The following is a 19,064-nucleotide window of genomic DNA, read 5'->3' on the forward strand; positions in this document are numbered from 1 at the left end:
TAAATGAACATACTTCTTTTCAGACATTCCATGAACTTTCTGGTTCATGTCCTCTTGCTTATCTTGTTCTCACTTTCTGGAACCGCCTTCTTTCTTCCACTCTCCACTGCTAACTTACCTACATCTGCCCAGATCATATGCTGCTTCCTTTTGCCTACTCACCCCTCAGAATTTCAGTAGCACTTATTTAATATGTCTTGTGTGATATGCGATGGCACATTCTAAAATATATTCTAGTATTTATGCACATGTCTTATCTCACCTAGAGCAGTGCTGGTCAAACTCAGTCCAGGGACTAGATGTTAGTTTGCAAACTATTTCTGGTCTTCAATGAGTTATCGTGATTATACCAGAATCAACTACCCAGTAAGCATGCTATTTATATTTAGTTCAAGTGACTGTTTTTTCATAGAAAACTTCCTCATTGAAAGAAGTACGTTGATTTACTTTCTGGCATGAATCCCTGATATTGTTATGGACTGGTACTTGGAGTAGCGCTGGAATAGATGGTGTTGGTATTGTTTTAATCACCTGTGGTTCCTACTCACATTGTGTTGCATATAGTACACATAGCTTGAGGATGTATTTCATGAAAATGAATGATATACCATGAGGAACTTCAGGGGAAAATAATTCAGTTTCCTTTATGGCATAGAAAAGGCTTCTAGAATTTTAAATAATCTTTACATACCCACATGTAAAGATATGAAGCTATTTTGCTTTTTTTTTTTTTTTTTTTTTTACACTTTTGAAGCACTATGTGCCGGGCACTGACTCATTTAAACTTCAGAACAACCCTGTTTGAGAAATGCTACCTACCACTTACAGATGAGCAAAACGAGAACAGAGACATGTAACGACTCATCCAAGGTCACATCTAGTAAATGCAAAGCCAGGATTTGGTCCCAGATACTTGGCTTTAGAGCTCATATCCTCACCTACCTCACTTTTAACTCCTTTTCTGAGTTTAACCAGAGATGGGTCACTCAGAAAGGATTCTAAGCCTAGAAAGAGAATTTGGAAGCAGAAGTGAAATGATCAGAGGAAAGGGCTGTTTCCCCCTGAATATAAAGGAAGAGGTAAAGGGGAAGAGGAGACTTCATGAGGTGCAGTCCTTGTGTACCTGGTGATTCAAAGAGGAAGAGAAAGGCCAATGGAATAGCCATTATTTAGTGTTTTAAAAGATAGGTTAAATTTTTTACAAAGATAAGTAGAAAAAAATTGCATTGGTTTAAAAAACCACTTTTCAAACCTAAGCAACAAGCATACTGCGGTCACCATGTAGAAAGAGATATGGATTTGAGGTTGTATTTTAAAATGCTTTTGGCAGGAATTCCCTGGCAGTCCAGTGGTGAGGACTTGGTGCTTTCACCGTCAAGGCCCAGGTTCAGTCACTGGTTGGGGAACTAAGATCCCACATGCTTCACAGTGCAGCCAAATAAAAATAAAACATAAAATGCTTTTGGTTACTAAAATATTTTATCTTGTTTTCATTGCTTTTTAACCACGTAGTCTATTCAGCATTGGAAAACCAAAAAGCAGCAAAAAATGGAGGAAATTTTCAAATTAAAGGAAAAAGACAGCATACAAGTACTTTCTCATAATAAACAGGAAGATAATCAAAAACAAAAAGAAGAACAAAGAAAGAAGCAAAAATTGGCCATTGAAGCTTGGAAAAAACAGAGAAGTATAGAAATGGCAATGAAAAGCGCTTCCCAGTTAAAAGAGGAGGAAGAGAAAGAGAAGCAGCAGCAGAGAGCTCGGCAGCGCCAGTGTAAACTGAAGCTGCTGCTGGAAACCTACACCCAACAGAAGCAAGAGCAGGCAGAGTTCTTGAGACTTGAAAAGGAGACACGGGAAAAGACAGAAAAGGCAGAAAGAAGGAAAACTGCTGCTGATGAAATTTCCAGGTTTCAAGAAAGAGTGAGTAAATACATTTCCTGAATAATTTTTCAGTGAAACACATGGAGGTATTACTTCCAGGCTCAATTCAGCAAAAATTAATTGAATGCTTCTTATGTATCTGTCCTGGACCTCGTATTAGTGCACCGAAATGAGCAGGCTGTGCTCCCTGCTTTCTAGCAGGTTAGAGTCTGGCGGGAATGGCTGGAGTGCAAACAGGGGACTTGAGCGTGCTGTGGTAAACAGCGTGCTGCTGGAGGTGCCGACGGACAAGTGTGGGAGGTGCATTGCAAGGAGGGAAGGTACCGCAGCTGTGAGACGGGAGGTGGTACTCGAGTCTTGGAAGGGAAGAAAAGGGAAGGGAAGGGGAGATCTTTCCCAGCAGAGGGAGCAGCATGAATGGGCAGCTTGGAGGAGCGTAACAGCGTAGCTTTTGGGGGAACTGTAGACACTGCAGTATTCTTAGGGGAGACGGAAACCAGCAGGAGCAAGACGGAAAGGCAGCCGCAGTCCAGGCCCTGAAGGTCTTGCCTGCTCCGCCAGACTGGCCGCGTTGCTTGGTCGCTGTCCATCTTCCTACCATAGTGTAAGTTCCATGAAGGCGGGGCTTTTGTCCTTTTTGTTGATGCCTTAGCCTAGGGTCTAGCACATTATACTCAGTATATACTTAGAGGAATCAAGTTATTGCTGAGAGAGAGGATTATAGTGATTTTAAACAAATGTATACAAGAAAAATCCTAATCAAAGAAAGAAGTTGCAGTCTCATCAGATAGGGTGGAATTCAGCCCAAATATATTTAAAAAGACAAGGAAGGGTACTTTAAAATGAAAAAGAGTACAAATGAGAGATAACTTAGGAATTGCATCAAAATGCAAATATGGGCAACACTCATAAAGCAAAAAATAAGGGAAGTACAAAGAAAAATAATAAAAAATAATAGGCAAAAACACATTACTAATGGTATTTCTCTTATATAAAAATAAAAGTCTCCCTACACAACCAAAGATCCATTCCCCAAAAAGGCAAGCAAGTCACATAATAAAAGACTTAGAAAAAAAGAAAACCCTGTATTATACAGAAAGTATAATGCAAGAGATCTAAAACTAGACATCTCTGTATTGATAACTGAAAATTTTACCCATTAAAAGAAAGGAAGTTTTAGATTGACCCATAAAATAAAACAAGAAACAGTTGAAAGAACGTGATTCAGAAAGGATGTGCATGTGTTACATTGATATTCAGAGAAAATAAAGCTCTTAGGTTTTCTTTTTTTGGAAAAAGTTGATATTACAGGTATATTGCTGTTTAAGGTAATTTAATTTTACATGCAAGCAACTAAACTTTGAAACAAATTCTAGCTAATTTTACTTCTTAATGTTATCTTTTTTGTTGGTATATGTCTTTCAGGATTTACATAAACTTGAATTGAAAATTCTGAATAGACAATTAAAGGAAGATGAGAAGGCAGAAAAACAAAGAAAACTGGCAAAATTAAAAGAAAAGGTACTCTACACTGAGATTAATTTACTTTCATTGTTATTATCATAATTCTTTGATTTGTAAGGATACAAACATAAAATCCAATTCTCTTTTATCTCCAACTCCTTTATTTCATACTTACTTATTTACCAATTACAAAGCAACTGCTTTAATTCTACCATTTCACATTATAAGCACCTCGGTTTCCTTTACCCTAAATTCCTTCTCTCTTCCTGCTCTTTGTCCTTTTCTTCATTCTTCCTATGTGAAACAAAGTGAAAGTGTTAATTGCTCATTCATGTGTAACTCTTTGCCACCCCATGGGCTGTGGCCCTCAAAGCTCCTCTGTTCATGGAATTCTCCAGGCAAGAACACTGGAGTGGGTAGTCTTCCCTTCTCCAGGGGATCTTCCCAACCCAGAGATCGAACCCAGGTCTTCTGCATTGCAGGCGATTCTTTATCAACTGAGACACCAGAGAAGTCCCCATTCTTGCTCTATGAGCCTGTATTTTAAATCTATAGCAGCTATGAGCATTGTTTAATTTCATTGGTGATAGATACTAGTGACTCTCACAGATGAAACAAAGGACTACTTACTGGTGGTTATTTATCTTAAATTTATTGTCTGTCATACTTTGCTGTATTACATTTCCCTCATGAGAGAAGTAGAAAAAAATACAACAGTGGAGGTAGAATAAAGTAACTAGAAAAAATAAATCAACATTTTATTAGTAGATTGATGTAATCCAAATTTTATTTTAGCTGTAACAGCACAATTAGAAGTTTACTGAAGAGGTTATTAACAAGTTTTATTTCTGTCTAGTGAATATCAAATAGTTTTCTTAAACCTGCTTTCTGTTACTAAGGATCTTACAAGTACAAACACAGTAGTTCATATAAATTAACTGGCACTCATTTTACTTCCAATTACAGGTTGAAAATAATGTTAGTAGAGATCCCTCTAGACTTTACAAACCTACCAAAGGTTGGGAAGAACGGACCAAAAAGATAGGACCAGCAGGCTCTGGGCCACTTCTACATATCCCACATAGGTAAAGAAGGAGTTAGCATGGGTGTTCACTATATAATAATCTAATAAACTGTATATGAAATGTATATATTTTATGTAGTTTATATATATTATATTTTATAATAAATAAAAAGTTTATTATAAGCTTTTAAAAGAGTGTATAGATTAAAAAAAATCTATATACTTTTAAAAAGTTAACATTTAATCACTAAGACTTTAAAAAAATACCCTGTATATTTATGCGCTCTTTTCTTCTTCTCCTTAGGGCTATTCCAACCTGGAGACAAGGAGTTTAGAAAATATGGGATCATGAAATTCTCCTTCAGTTGATGAGAATGTTAGCATATGGAGTTATAGGAGGAGAGAATGACCATGTCCTTAAAATTTTATTAGCCTCTTCAGATTGATTATTGTGTTGCATGTGAATTGGCAGGTATTAAGTTCTACAACGCATTGTCATTAGTATTTCCTGTTTATCCTAAGAGGGTAATTAATATATGTTGGCCTATTGATGTAAAAGTTCTTTGAATAAGTTTATGTTAGAAACAGTATTTTATTTAAATACTTAAAACATTTGAAAGATTTTTTTTTTGTCATGGCATGGCAAAATAAATTGAGACAATCATATAGTGACATTTTTAAACCAAGATTTTGTACCATTTATAACTTGGAACTAAATTAACTTGAGTAACAGAAATTTAAAGTTTCTTTTGAGTTATGAAATAAGTTAGAACTTTTTCTAAGTTTAACAAATTGGTAATTTGTCAGTTACTACATTTTTGTGTAACAAATATTTTGTATTTGTTTGAAGCATGCTTTGTTTTATAAGGAAAATATTTATTTTAAAAATATACCTCTGACCTCATATGTATTCTGTTATTTGCATTAATGATACACAGTCTTACTGGTCTCCTTTAGCTGTTCCCGTCTCCGTTCAGCCTTCCTGGGGCCCACACGTTTATAAACTCTGTGTCCTTCACATCTTCTCGACTGATGCACTTTTCTTTGGTGCTTTGTTTGCCTCAAGATATGAAAGTTTTGTTTTGTAACAGCATTGGAAGTAAGCTGACTTTAAAGGACTATGATATTTCTTAGTGATATTTAAAATGTTTTAAAATTGCTAGACTAATATATTTGGTCAAAAGAGTCAGTTTTAAAATTTCCAAACTTTTATAAATGAAAACACAATTTAACTTCATTCAACTCAACTTTATGGAAAAAAATTTTTTAAATCTTAGTTCCTAACTTTAAGTAGTTCTCAGCTTAACACAAAAGGCATCATATACATGATAAATATAAGAAACTTCATTTCTTATAACTTTTATCTCAGAGTATTTTAATTATAATTTGATCATTTAGGTCAAATGATTTAGATACAAATTTACTAGGAGTAGCTAGTTTAAAACCTTTTCTTATTTCACAGTTAATATTCAAAGTAGTTGGCTTCCAGATTTTGGAAACTGAATTCTATTTATACAGTTCTTGGTGCAAAAAGAGAATTAATATAAAACACTGTTACTCAGGAATGCCCATTTTATTTGTTGCACTTGTTCTCCTTAACTTTTTAAAATGATTTGAGGTGGTTTAGAAATAAAATATAAAGAATAGGACAAGAGAATTTAAAAACAGAATTGAATAACAACAAGATAGAGCAAAGTAAAGGTTTCTTATGCATTGCTTTCTAACATGTTGCTTTTTTGTTGTACACAAATAGAGCTTTCTGTTTCCTGTATTTAAGGTAAGCCTATGGGGTGAGGTGATTCTTACAGTTTTTGTTTAATTTTTGGGTTTTTTTTTTTTTAATAAAAGAAAGTATAGTATTTTGAAGAAACTTGTCCTTCTAGTTGTATCTGAAATAAATAAGGAATTTATCATATGGATCCTTTGTATAAAGGATGTAAACATCATAATGTCTTCAGTTACAGGCTCATGGAAGAGATGTCAAATAAACATTTCTTATACTGGATTAAGAAATTGAGAAAAAAAACACTAAAGGAAAAATGTTATAAAGCACCCACAATTCTACTACTATAAAGGTAACTTCTTCTGAAAATATACCTACATAATTTAAATAACTAGTCTTAGAGTACATTTTAGATACTATACTATCATCACTTAGCATTACGTCACATACATTTTTCTGTGTTTCTATATAATTCAAACATTATCATTTAATAGCTAAATAATATTCAGTTGTATAGATACTCTGTCATTCCTATACCTTGAAGACTTGTGCTCTACATTTTTTAGCTAATAATGTGCAGTGACATTCTATGTGAAGGATTAGATTCTGTCATATGTATATGTCAAAATTCTTGTATGGTCAGAATCACCCATGAAAACATGGGTGATTACTTACCTAGGAAGTATATTCTGTCTCAGTGAGTCCACCATAGAAATATTTTCTCCATTTGGATCATATTAGTGGTTCTTGAGCTGAGAATCAGATGAAATATTCGGCTTCCCTCTAAGAGCCAGGTGGAATAGATTGTCTTTCTATCTGAGCTTTGTCTTTCTGTCTGAGCTTTGAATAGCTTCAGCCATTTGGTGGTATATATGTGCATATTAAAAAGCAGAGACATTACTTTGCCAACAAAGGTCCGTCTAGACAAGGCTATGGTTTTTCCAGTAGTCATGTATGGATGTGAGAGTTGGGCTATAAAAAAAGCTGAGTGCCGAAGAATTGATGCTTTTGAACTGTGGTGTTGGAGAAGACTCTCGAGAGTCCCTTGGACTGCAAGGAGATCCAGCCAGTCCATCCTAAAGGAGATCAGTCCTGGGTGTTCATTGGAAGGACTGCTGTTGAAGCTGAAACTCCAATACTTTGGCCACCTGATGCGAAGAGCTGATTCCTTTGAAAAGACCCTGATGCTGGGAAAGACTGAAGGCAGGAGGAGAAGGGGATGACAGAGGATGAGATGGTTGGATGGCATCACCGACTTGATGGACATGGGTTTGGGTGAACTCCGGGAGTTGGTGATGGACAGGGAGGCCTGGCGTGCTGCAGTTCATGGGGTCGCAAAGAGTCGGACACGACTGAGCAACTGAACTGAACTGAATCACCTCCCAAAGATCCTACCTTCTAATACCATCACATCAGTGACAGAACTGAACTGAACTGATGTGCAAGTGAGAAAAATCTTCATTGTAATAATGGAATGGAAAGCTCCTCTAGACTGAGCATACCTATGGACAATGACTGTTGGCCTCCATATTTGTACAGAAGCACCAAAGACAGCCCTCTGCCCATACCTGGCAGTGTGTTAATGCAGTATTTGTTAAAGACATGTAGGAATACCTTGACTGATTAATAACTAGTACCTAACATGCAGGGTGCTTTGGATTGGTGAAAACTCCAGCCCACATGGTATGCTTTTTAAGAAATACATTTTCTAAGAAGGCTAACAAAATTATGCCCAAACTTCTATTAGCTGACTGTAAAAACCAAGTTCAGATCCTTGTGTGGATATTTTCCCCCAAGACTACCTCATAAACTTTTAAAGGGAAGAATGTATGGCTGAAGCAACGGAAATCCCTGTTTTTAAAGAAAATTAAAAAGAAGCTTATGCTATTTCATTTTCTAGCATATGCATACTTGGAGAACACCTTGTATTTATTTGCTGTTGCAAATTGATGCATTATTGATGCTGGATGACACACTGACTTAAAGAGTAAACTCTCTGGTCTCCTAAAGAAAATAATACCAACCCTCGTATGCAAATCAACAGTGGTGTGTGTGTGTGACACAAACCCTTATATGCAAATCAGCTGTGGGGTGTGGGTGTGTGTGCACACGCGCATGCACATGCAATTACTGGTATTCTAGAGGACTAGAAACATCTCTTTTGTAGCATCGATAATGATTTAATCAGCATTTCAGTTCAGTCGCTCAGTCGTGTCCGATTCTTTGCAACCCCATGAACTGCAGCACGCCAGGCCTCCCTGTCCATCACCAACTCCTGGAGTCCACCCAAACCCATGTCCAACGAGTCGATGATGCCATCCAACCATCTCATCCTCTGTCATCCCCTTCTCCTCCTGCCCTCAATCTTTTCCAACATCAGGGTCTTTTCCAATGAGTCAGCTCTTTGCATCAAGTGGCCTAAGTATTGGAGTTTCAGCTTCAACATCAGTCCCTCCAGTGAGCACCCAGGACTGATTGATCTCTTTTAGGATGGACTGGTTGGATCTCCTTGCAGTCCAAGGGACTCTCAAGAGTATTCTCCAACACCACAGTTCAGAAGCATCAATTATTTGGTGCTCAGCTTTCTTTATAGTCCAACTCTCACATCCATACATGACTACTGGAAAAACCATAGCCTTGTCTAGACGGACCTTTGTTGGCAATGGAATGTCTCTGCTTTTTAATATGCTGTCTAGGTTGGTCATAACTTTCCTTTCAAGGAGTAAGCGTCTTTTAATTTCATGGCTGCAGTCACCATCTGCAGTTATTTTGGAGCCCAGAAAAATAAAGTCAGCCACTGTTTCCACTGTTTTCCCATCTATCTGCCATAAAGTGATGGGACAGATGCCATGATCTTAGTTTTCTGAATGTTGGGCTTTAAGCCAACTTTTTCATTCTCCTCTTTCACCTTCATCAGGAGGCTCTTTAGTTCTTCCTCACTTTCTGCCGTAAGGGTGGTGTCATCTGCATATCTGAGATTATTGATCTTTCTCCCCACAATCTTGATTCCAGCTTGTGCTTCTTCCAGCCCAGCATTTCTCGTGATGTACTCTGCATATAAGTTAAATAAGCAGGGTGACAATATACAGCCTTGATGTACTCCTTTTCCTATTTGGAACCAGTCTGTTGTTCCATGTCCAGTTCTAACTGTTGCCTCCTGACCTGTATACAGATTTCTCAAGAGGCAAGTCAGGTGGTCTGGTATGCCCATCTCCTTCAGAATTTTCCACAGTTTATTGTGATCCACACAGTCAAAGGCTTTGGCATAGTAGTTTTGTAGATTTTATCCATTCAGCTTAAAACTGTGGGCCTCCAAAAATGAATCTGTTGGCAACTTTATACTGACCTATTTCGTATATACCATCTTCATGTTGTCTAGGGCCCTAATTGTTTCAAAACGACCTTGAAGCTATTGATCTTGCACTTCTTCCCAAGTATCAAACGAAGATAAAAGTTCTGGAGGGATTTGTGGGCTGAATTTTACAGGGTTTGAGAGATGTTTCCAAAGCTTTGGGCTTAGAGTACAAAAGGGCAAGATCGTGCGCCACCAACGGGGAAATCTGAGGGAGAAATTGCCGCGTAAGGCCTTCGGTTGACAGCGTGCGGTTTCAATCGCCAACTGGGGCGGGGGCGGACACACGCCCCCTCCCCACACTCGCCACCTGGGTGTCGCTTCTCGGGTTTCATTCGAGTCGCGCGCCAACTGCTTCCGGGTCGCCGCGGACGTCGTTTCCGTAGCAGTATGGCGGCCACGGAGGATGAGCGGCCGGCGGGGAGCGGAGAGGGAGAGCGGTTGGATTTCCTGCGAGACCGGCACGTGCGGTTCTTCCAGCGCTGCCTCCAGGTTTTGCCTGAGCGCTACTCTTCGCTCGAGACCAGCAGGTAATTGGTAGCTCACAGTCATCGGGGCCGACACGGGGCCCGGTCCCCCGAAAGGCGCTGTGGAGCTTGACGGCTTAGTGGGCGCCCGCAGGCAGCTGCGCCGCCGCCCACTGGGTACTGCCTTCCTTCCCGGGCCGTGGTGCGGTCTCCATTGCTCCCGCGAGCTGCGGCCCAGAGGGCTGGGACGAGCTGGAAGTCGCGCGCTTTTGGAATCTTCAGGTTCCGCCCTTTTTCACTTCCCAACCATTTTTTCGTATCAACTCGGAGCTGCTTCCGCGAGCCTGTGAGTCACTTGGCCTCACTTCTGAGTATAAAAAGCATTTGTCATCGTATTTTAACTGATAATCTCTCCAGTGCTTCCCTTGCCTCCGTAAGGTCATTTAACTTTTCATTGAATGCCTGTATGGCATTCAGTGTATAGAAGCGGCAGAGAGCCTCTAAGGTTTCTGTAGATAAGAACTTTCCAGGAATTATAAATGCAGTGTTGGTTGGAGCAGTCTGTTAAAGTTTTATTTGCAGTAGCATTGTGAGTTGAGGTCTGTGATCTGGCAGAGACTAAGAAACTGAATTAGCCCTTCAGAGTAGAAGTCTGGGGATGAGAAGAACGAGAGGAGGAGGCGATCTTTGCTCTGCATTGCTGTATTTCAAAGTGAGATTCCAGAGATGCCTTGGGCTGGCTTGGAAGAGAAAGCAGATTGGTTTTGCCCTGCTCTCTTTCCGTATTTTCTTAACTGAGCCTGCGGTTAAACGGTTTGACCGTTTCATGACTGGGTCAGTTTTGGAAGTTTTTATAGATTACTTCTGCATACACGGTCAAGAAATAATATATAGGTGCTGGAGGACAGCTGAACAAGACATGCAAGCAGTTTCAATAGGGCTTTCAATAGGTTCTTAAACCAGATTTCCTTAGACTTTCCCTAGTCACCCTTTCCTAAAGAGACTACTTCCAGTCACCACCTGAAATTATATATTAATTGATTGATTTAAAATCTTTCACACAAGACTGTAGACTTCAGGAAGGCACAGTTTTTGTCTTTTTTGTTTACTCCTATAACACCTGGGCTGCTTCATCCAACTCGGTAGCCACATTTGGGTATTTAAATTTGAATTAAAGTTAAATAAAATTTAAAACTCACTTCCTCTGTTTGCAGTAGCTACCACACTTCAAGTGCTCAGTCACCACATTGGCCTGTGGCTTTTGTTTGTGTTTTAGCATTTCGGTCATCTGAAAAAGTCCTACCGGACAGTATTGCACTAGATCCTTGACTAATCTGGCATAAAGGCAGGCAATAAGTACATAATTTGTTGAGTAATCATTCTGAGTTTAGCCCTGAAAGATGAGCAGATTTTTGCTAAAGAAAGAGTGAAACATCATTTATATTCCTTTTTCCATCCATGTGTATTGATTGACTAGTAGAGCCCATGTCTTGACCTAAATTGAATTAGCATTTCCGAAACTCAGTTGATTGTCATGGTATGGGATGTTTAGAAATATACTGGTAAATCACATTTATAGTTTATGATGATTAATTCTATGTGAATTTAAGGCATTTGAATAAAAAATATCATCTTGTTTGACTGTTAAACAGTTGAACTTTGCTTGTAGCTATCACAGGTCTGTGCTTGCTTTGTCAAAATGCCACTATGTTTGATCTCTTTAAAATTCAGCAAGGACAAAACCGTATAGACTATGTTGGCAGTAAACTCTAATCTTGCTCATAGCATAAGTAAAGCAGCAAAAATTCTCTGATTAAACAATTAACAATTGATTTAATAACCATATAGTCTTAGAATTTACACCAGGCATTGTATATCAGATGATAGATATGTAATATCACTGCACTAGTAAAGAAGTATTAATTATATTCTTTTTATGCTTCATGTTTATTATCTAATCATTTTGGATTTTTTTAAATGGCTCAGCTAATAACCACATTTAAGATACTCTGCGCATACTGGATTTTGTAGTGATTTTTTAGAAGTTTTTCAGTATTTCTTGATTCAAACTTTTTACTTTCCTTAATTCAACATTAAATCCTTTTGTGGTGTATGTGATTCATAATTGACTTTAAGGTGCTTCTGAAAGAAGCTTCAACTTTTTAAGCAAAGGTGACCAGTCACAAAATTTTTACTTAAGATTAAACAGCGTGTTAACTCAGTCGTAACTGTTAGCTGGTATTGTAGTTAAATTCCACAAGCATTTATTGAGGGGCTGCCATGTGTCTGGGTATGAGGATATGGTGTAAAGCAGCAGTACCCAACCCATTTGGCACCAGGGACCAGATTGGGGGAAGATGATTTTCCTTGAACAGAGGGTGGGGCGTTGGCGGGGTGGCGTTTCAGAGCAGGATTCAAGCACATTACATTTATTGTGCAATTTATTCCTATTATGACATCAGCTTCAACTCACATCATCAGACATTAGATCCTAGAGGTTGGGGACCCCCGGAAAGTAGTGATTCAGGTGTTCCTGTGTCCGTTTCTTTTTACTGATAGATATGAAGCCGCTGACTCTTAGGGAGGCTACTATTGAACTAGACATTTAGACTCTTATTTTCTGACACATCATTTCAGCAAAATCATTTCTCTCTCTCTTTTAGCCTGACCAGTAGAATAATTTTATTTTTATTTTATTTTTCTAATAGTGGCTTTATGAAAATTAAAAGGTTCACTCAAGGTTTTTCTTCTATCTTCTGAAAAGTGGTAGTTACTAGTTAACTCAGGTGAATGTAGACCTTGGATTGTGAGCTTTATCAATGAGCAGGTTTCTTTTCATGAATAGTTTAGAGAGCTTTTTGGTTATATGATATTGTTGCCTTTAGTGTTTGGGCAGTGGGCATTAGAATAGGCCTTTTTAAATTGAGAAGCAAAATATTGACCATTTTCTGTTATGTTATTTTTACAGACCCAGCTCTTCTAGAAGGGTTTAGACAATTTGTTTTGTTTCCAAGACATTTACAAAGTCTTTCTATTCCGGTGCCCTCCATATCCCCTGTGTATCCTGTGGTATAAGCACTTAGCCACCCCCCAGCTGGCAACTTCTCTGTCTGTTGGTTCCTCCCTCATCTGCAGTATGTCACAGTCTGACGGGGTGCTTATAAAAACACGTGCACCTGAGCCCCGCCCCAGATCCGCCACGTCACACTTTCTGCTGGGCCTGGGAGTCTAGCAGCACAGTCAGCATCCCAGGTGGCTGTCAGGCCCACTAAAATCTGAGCCACTTTCCCTGATAGGAGAAACAAAAGTACAAGCAGAGGATTGCAGCAGTGCTCCCCGACTCTAACGTGCATGTGACTCACCTGGGGTCTTGTTAAAAGGCAGGTTCTCGGGGTGTAGGTCTGGGCGGGGTCTGAGATGCTGTGGTTGCGACAGGCTCCCACGTGAGGCTGAGGCTGCCAACCCCCCTTGCTGACCCCTGCTGCCCCACTCTGAGTTTGCTTGCACAAAAGTTGTGATTGTCACAGGGCATTCTGGAAGCACATCTGTAATTCAACCCAAAGAGAGACTCAGAGAAAAGTCTAGTCTGAAGTTTTTTGGAAAAAGGTAACCCTGGAGCTAAATATTAAACGATGTGTTGAGTTTTCATGTAGGTGGGTGGATAATAGGCAAAAGGACGATAAAGACAATAAAGATAGATAGGCGAGTGTTGAGCAGAGCATCGTCAGTCAGTTCTCTTCATCGTGGTTCAAAATGTAAGGCCGGTGTGGTCGGAATTTAGTATGAAGGGGTAGGCGTGGACTTTGCCATGTCAAGAAACTGGGAACTAAATATCACGTGGGTGATGGGAAGTTGCCAAGCAGTGGGTCTTCCTGGTTAGATAAGCATTTCAGAGTGATCATTAGACTTTAGATAGGTTATTATCTTAAATGGGACAAGACCAGAACCAGAGTCATCAGTAGTGACTGAAGCTGTTGCAGTCACCCAGGACCCAGTTCCTGGGATAGCAGAAATAGGAATAGAAAGGAGAGGATGAAGAAGGAAGGAGGAATCGCAGAATTCTAGGGTTGAAACTGCCAACTGGAGAACAAGAGGCAGAAGGAGTAGGTTTTAGAAAGGAATAAGATGGTATCTGTAGTAGCACTTACACCATATAGTTGCTTAGTAATTTTCCCCGCAACTTTAACCTGCTTACGTTTAGGATGTTTGTCTTATTTATTTTTGTCATACCATCAGTCTGTAGTGGTAAAGAATCTGCCTGCCATGCGGGAGACCTGGGTTCGATCCCTGGGTTGGGAAGATGCCCCTGGAGAAGGGAATGGCTACCCATTCCAGTATTCTGGCCTGGAGAATTTCATGGACTGTATATATAGTCCATGGAGTTGCAAAGAGTCAGACACGAATTTCACTTCTAGCCTGTAGTGGACATTCAGTAAACATTTCTTATTAAAAATTAGTGCAGGAGAAATTTAATTTTGCATGTTAAATAATTCCAAAAATGTATGACTGTTCTTGAAAATATTTATAGACTGAGTCAGCTGTTTCAAGATATTATGAATGAAGAATAGGCTTAAAATTCTGGAAATCACGCATCTTTTCACCATTCATTCCAAATTATTTATTGGTGCTTCTATGTACTGTGTATTTTAACTTCATGATTCCTTCTAATGTATACTATAAGACTCCATTCCCACTGTTAATTTTATCCAGCAGCTGTGCTTCTATTTCTTAATGTAACTATTTGTTTATAATTTTAGAACTCTTTTGCAATATGATTTTGGCCATGTTGTCGTCACTAATTTGTGTCTGACTCTTTTGTGATCCCATGGACTCCGGCCTGCTAGGCTCCTCTGTCCATGGGGTTTCCCAAGCAAAAACACTGGAATGGGTTGCCATTTCTTTCTCCAAGGGATCTTCCCAACCCAGGGATCGAACCCAAGCCACCGGGAAAGCCCTGGTTTGGCCACAGCCCCACCTTAGATCTAGGCAGGCATGCAGTCTGTTGTTGAAGATGCTGGTAGATGTCAGGAAAGAAATTTGTGCTAAAAAGTAGCAGAGCAAGTGACCCAAAATTTGAGAATCTAGTCAACTCCCATGAAAAGAAAGTGAAAGTCGCTCAGTCGCGTCCAACTCTTTGTGAACCTGTGGACTGTATACTCCATGAAATTCTCCAGGCCAGAATACTGGAGTGGGTAGCCTTTCCCTCCTCCAGGGGATCTTTCCCAACTCAGGGATTGAATCCAGGTCTCCCTCATTGCAGGTGGATTCTTTACCAGCTGAGCCACAAGTGAAGCCCAGGAATACTGGAGTGGGTAGCCTATCCCTTCTCCAGCAGATCTTCCTGACCTAGGAACAGAACCGGGGTCTCCTGCATTGCAGGCGGATTCTTTACCAACTGAGTTATTAGAGAAGCCCTGATCCCTAACTCCCATAAGTCAGTGTTCCTGGTATACCCCAAGTGATCATTCACTTGCTCTGATCTGATGGTACAATACTCAGATAATAGCATAGGAATATCATATCACAACTGATCCTTGAGCAACTTGGGGCTCGGGGCCCAGGATATGCAGTGGAATATCAGAGGTCAGGCTCTCCTTACCAGAGGTTCCACAACTTCAGATTGTGTGTAGTACATACTTATGGGGAAAAAAACCAACATATAAGTGGACCCATGCAGTTCAAGCTTGTATTCAAGAATCACGCTATAGTATGGCTAGATTTTTTTTTCCCCCACTGCACAGAATGTTTTTCCTTTTTCTTTGGGTTCTATTTAATTCTTATTTCTTTTGTGCTGTTTTCTAAGCCTGAAAACAGTTGTTCTTAAGTCTAAACAATGTGAGGCCTTTTGGAAGCACCATTTAGTTTATGTCTCTTACATGCAAATTGATCTGCTGGTGAAGGAACTTGATCAGGGTCGGGGGGTGGGGTGGAGGTGTTACTTCTTCATCCATGTAAGATAAACTTTTTATGAGTAGGAGAAGGGGCAGGAAGACATGGCTTAGTTTGGTTTTTCAGGCTACAGACTCAGAGTTCAATTCTAGGGGAAAGAAGAAAGGAAGAAAACAGACAGATGTACTCTGAAGAAGTAGTAAAGTGAAAATCCCTTCACTGGCCTCATCTCATGCGCAGTCACCCCTCTAGATGCCTGCACCAAGACAGGTGGCCTGACGGTCTCTACCCTAGGCACCATAAAACCTCACATTATTTCTCCCAGAGGCCCCCAACCCAGAATTCCTTTTTATTCCTTAGGAATTATTTACTTCTCTCACTCTCAGAGGTTTAGGGCTACTTGAGAACTCTAGTGTGGTCCAAAAAGGAATGTTTTCTTATTATCTTATCTTAGAGAAAGGCTGGATGTTTGCTCCAAAAACTTCTTGGTTCTCTTCTGCCAGCCACTGCTGGATGCTAAATTTGATAAAAAAATTTTCACTATAGTATTGTCAAGCCTATAAACCTTAGTCTAAACTGCTATGGGTTGAAAATGCTGGACTTTGAGAAGCTTTTAATAATTAACTATACAAGATTTTAAAATAGTTTACCATCAGATGACTGATTTCCATATCATAATACAAGTATAATTAAAAAAAAAGATCATTGAGTTAACACTTGCATACAGATAACAGTGTGATTTGAGAGCAGAGTCTCTAGACCTCAGCACTCTTGACATTTTGGTCCAGATACTTCTTTGTTGGATGGTGCTGTCTCGTGCATCATAGCAGCATACCTCGCTTTTGCCAGCTAGATATCGAGGAGCACCCTTGTCTAATGAAAACCAGAATTGTCATCAGAATGGCCACTTGGGAGCAGTATTGCCCCAGTGGAACATCACTGTGCTTGTGTAAGCCTTGCTGCCCGCTAGAATCACCTGGGAAGCTCACTACTTCCCATCCCCACTCACCCAAACCCCAGGTTCCAGACCCTGCCTTCCATCTAGAATTTCTGATTTCTTTGCTGTGTAGTGAGGTCTTGGCCTCCAGGTTTTGCTGGTGGTGTATTGTTTGTCTTTAAGCCGATTCTAATTGCGCCATACTTGAGACATACCCTTTTGACTCAGAGCCCCGTCAAGTTATCTAGCATTGAAATCTGAAGGAAGTTACCTGAGTTCTTTGGATTTTATTATCTTGAGCTAGAAAACTAAAGAGGTGAACTGGATAACTTCAGCTTTTAATTTAAAAAGTAACACCTACTTATTTTTACAGCCCCTTGTTTATGTTTTTCTGGAGCATGTTTTAGTAATGGGAAGATCATTGTTTTCTCAACGTCTTCATGTTGCCTGTCACTTATCTCTCTTCATCTTGCTTAAAGACTCCGCCAGCAATGCGGGCTAGGCGGGATCAGTCCCTGGGTCTGGAAGATCCCCTGGAGGAGGGCATGGCAGCCCACTGCAGTATTCTTGCCTGGAGAACCCCATGGACAGAGGAGCCTGGTGAGCTATGTAGTCCATGGGGTCACGACTGAAGTGCCTGAGCACATAGTAATGATTTATAAACTAAATTATTCACTTTATAGATTTCAGCAAAACTGAACCCAGTGATAGCTCTCCAGGAAGGTTAGATGTAATATTGCAGGTCCTTTATTTGTTAGTGAATTCTGTAAATTATTTGACTGCATACCATGCACAAGGCAGACCTTATCTCATGAAACATAATTTTCATCAAGAGAAGTGACTTTCAAATATGGATATTGTTAGGTAGAAATTTTCCCCATGTCTAAAACATTTTGTTTTAGAGAAGAGTGGTTGGAGGTGGGGGGATGGTGGAGATTGCCAACCAATGAAAAGATCTGTAGTGTTAAGACTGTGAATGTCCCTTCAAATCAGGAAATACCAATAGTAATAGCTTCCATTTAATTAGTGCTTGCTTGTGAACAGCTAAGCACAATAACTGTGTGAAGTATAATGATTTACAGGTAAGGAAGCTGACTTAGAAAAGAATTAGAAAGGATTAGGCAACTTAACCAGATTACAGATGGATAGAAATTAGCCAGCCGAGGATTTGAAGCTAACTCATTTGACTGCAGATCTGAGCTCTCAACTACTGCTTCCCGCATAAAGGGGTTTCACTCCCCTTTGTTTATTCCTGATCTTACTCAGATAAATCACCTCTCTAATTCAAGTGGATTTCAGTGACTTGTTGGAATTAAGCTGAGATAATGAGAAAATTTCTAGGTCAGTGCCTGCTGCTGCTGCTAAATCGCTTTAGTCGTGTCCGACTCTATGCGACCCCATAGATGGCTGCCCACCAGGCTCCTCTGTCCCTGGGATTCTCCAGGCAAGAATACTGGAGTGGGTTGCCATTTCCTTCTCCAGGTCAGTGCCTAATACATAATAATAATCTCTCAATGGCCTTCCCGTGTGACTCAGCTGGTAAAGAATCCGCCTGTACTGCAGGAGACCTGGGTTTAAGTTTGGGTTGGGAAGATCCCCTGGAGAAGGGATAAACTACCCACTCCAGTATGCTGGCCTGGAGAATTCCATGGACTGTATAGTCCACGGGTTCGCAAAGAGTCAGACATGACTGAGCGATTTTCACTTTCCACTTTCCAATCTCTTGATAACGTAAGTCTCCCAAGATGTCTTCTTGAGTATACCAGTATCTCACTAGTTTTAATTTTTGCCTTTAAGCTTTAGTTAGAATTAAATTGCTCTCTGATTTCGCCTCCTGTTATCTAATGGGTGCCAGCCTTTTCAACCAGGGATTAGAGAGAGAATTATACCCTTTAAAAAAATGAGTGACTATTTTTCCATTTCTCCTAAAGTTGGTAATACCATTCTAAATGCAGAGAAGAGAAGTTAATTACGTATCGTGATTGCCTTAGTGCATTAAGGCTTAATTTTCTCTTGGAATCTCTATTTAAAAGGTTATAGAATGCATTGAGTGGCTCTGCGAGATGACTTTAGACCAGATAATTTGAAGTACTAGTTTGTCAGTATTAGTCATAGGAATTACTAGAATGTGGAAATGAGATAGCCATGTTCAATCAGGCAAGACTGTAGAATGCATCTCAACAGGAAAGGAACTATACATGTAACAAACTCTTCATGTAAAAAGCAACCACTAAGGGGACTCGTTTTTATGTGAAAGCACAGACTTAGCTTTCTGAGTCAGTGCACAATCATGGAGGGGAAGGATTTTGCTTTAGCGTGTTCCG

The 19,064-nt window shown here is 39.7% G+C and overlaps 2 protein-coding genes across 3 annotated transcripts in view; both read left to right on the forward strand.

Annotated features, from left to right (window-relative positions):
* The window catches only part of CCDC112 (coiled-coil domain containing 112), a 37,343-nt gene extending 32,484 nt beyond the window's left edge, over positions 1 to 4,859 (forward strand). For both annotated transcript variants that reach the window (XM_061158186.1, XM_061158185.1), the window contains exons 7-10: positions 1,513 to 1,923; positions 3,310 to 3,405; positions 4,315 to 4,433; positions 4,677 to 4,859. In XM_061158186.1, the coding sequence (XP_061014169.1) occupies positions 1,513 to 1,923; positions 3,310 to 3,405; positions 4,315 to 4,433; positions 4,677 to 4,707 (657 nt within the window). In that variant the 3' untranslated portion in view covers positions 4,708 to 4,859. The remainder of the gene's footprint in view (positions 1 to 1,512; positions 1,924 to 3,309; positions 3,406 to 4,314; positions 4,434 to 4,676) is intronic.
* A 4,945-nt stretch (positions 4,860 to 9,804) lies between these two features.
* The window catches only part of PGGT1B (protein geranylgeranyltransferase type I subunit beta), a 56,754-nt gene continuing 47,494 nt past the window's right edge, over positions 9,805 to 19,064 (forward strand). The window contains exon 1 of the mRNA XM_061158188.1: positions 9,805 to 9,977. Within this exon, the coding sequence (XP_061014171.1) occupies positions 9,838 to 9,977 (140 nt within the window). The 5' untranslated portion in view covers positions 9,805 to 9,837. The remainder of the gene's footprint in view (positions 9,978 to 19,064) is intronic.

This window comes from Dama dama, chromosome 12 (assembly GCF_033118175.1).
Source record: "Dama dama isolate Ldn47 chromosome 12, ASM3311817v1, whole genome shotgun sequence".
In the NCBI taxonomy this organism is placed as follows: domain Eukaryota; kingdom Metazoa; phylum Chordata; class Mammalia; order Artiodactyla; family Cervidae; genus Dama; species Dama dama.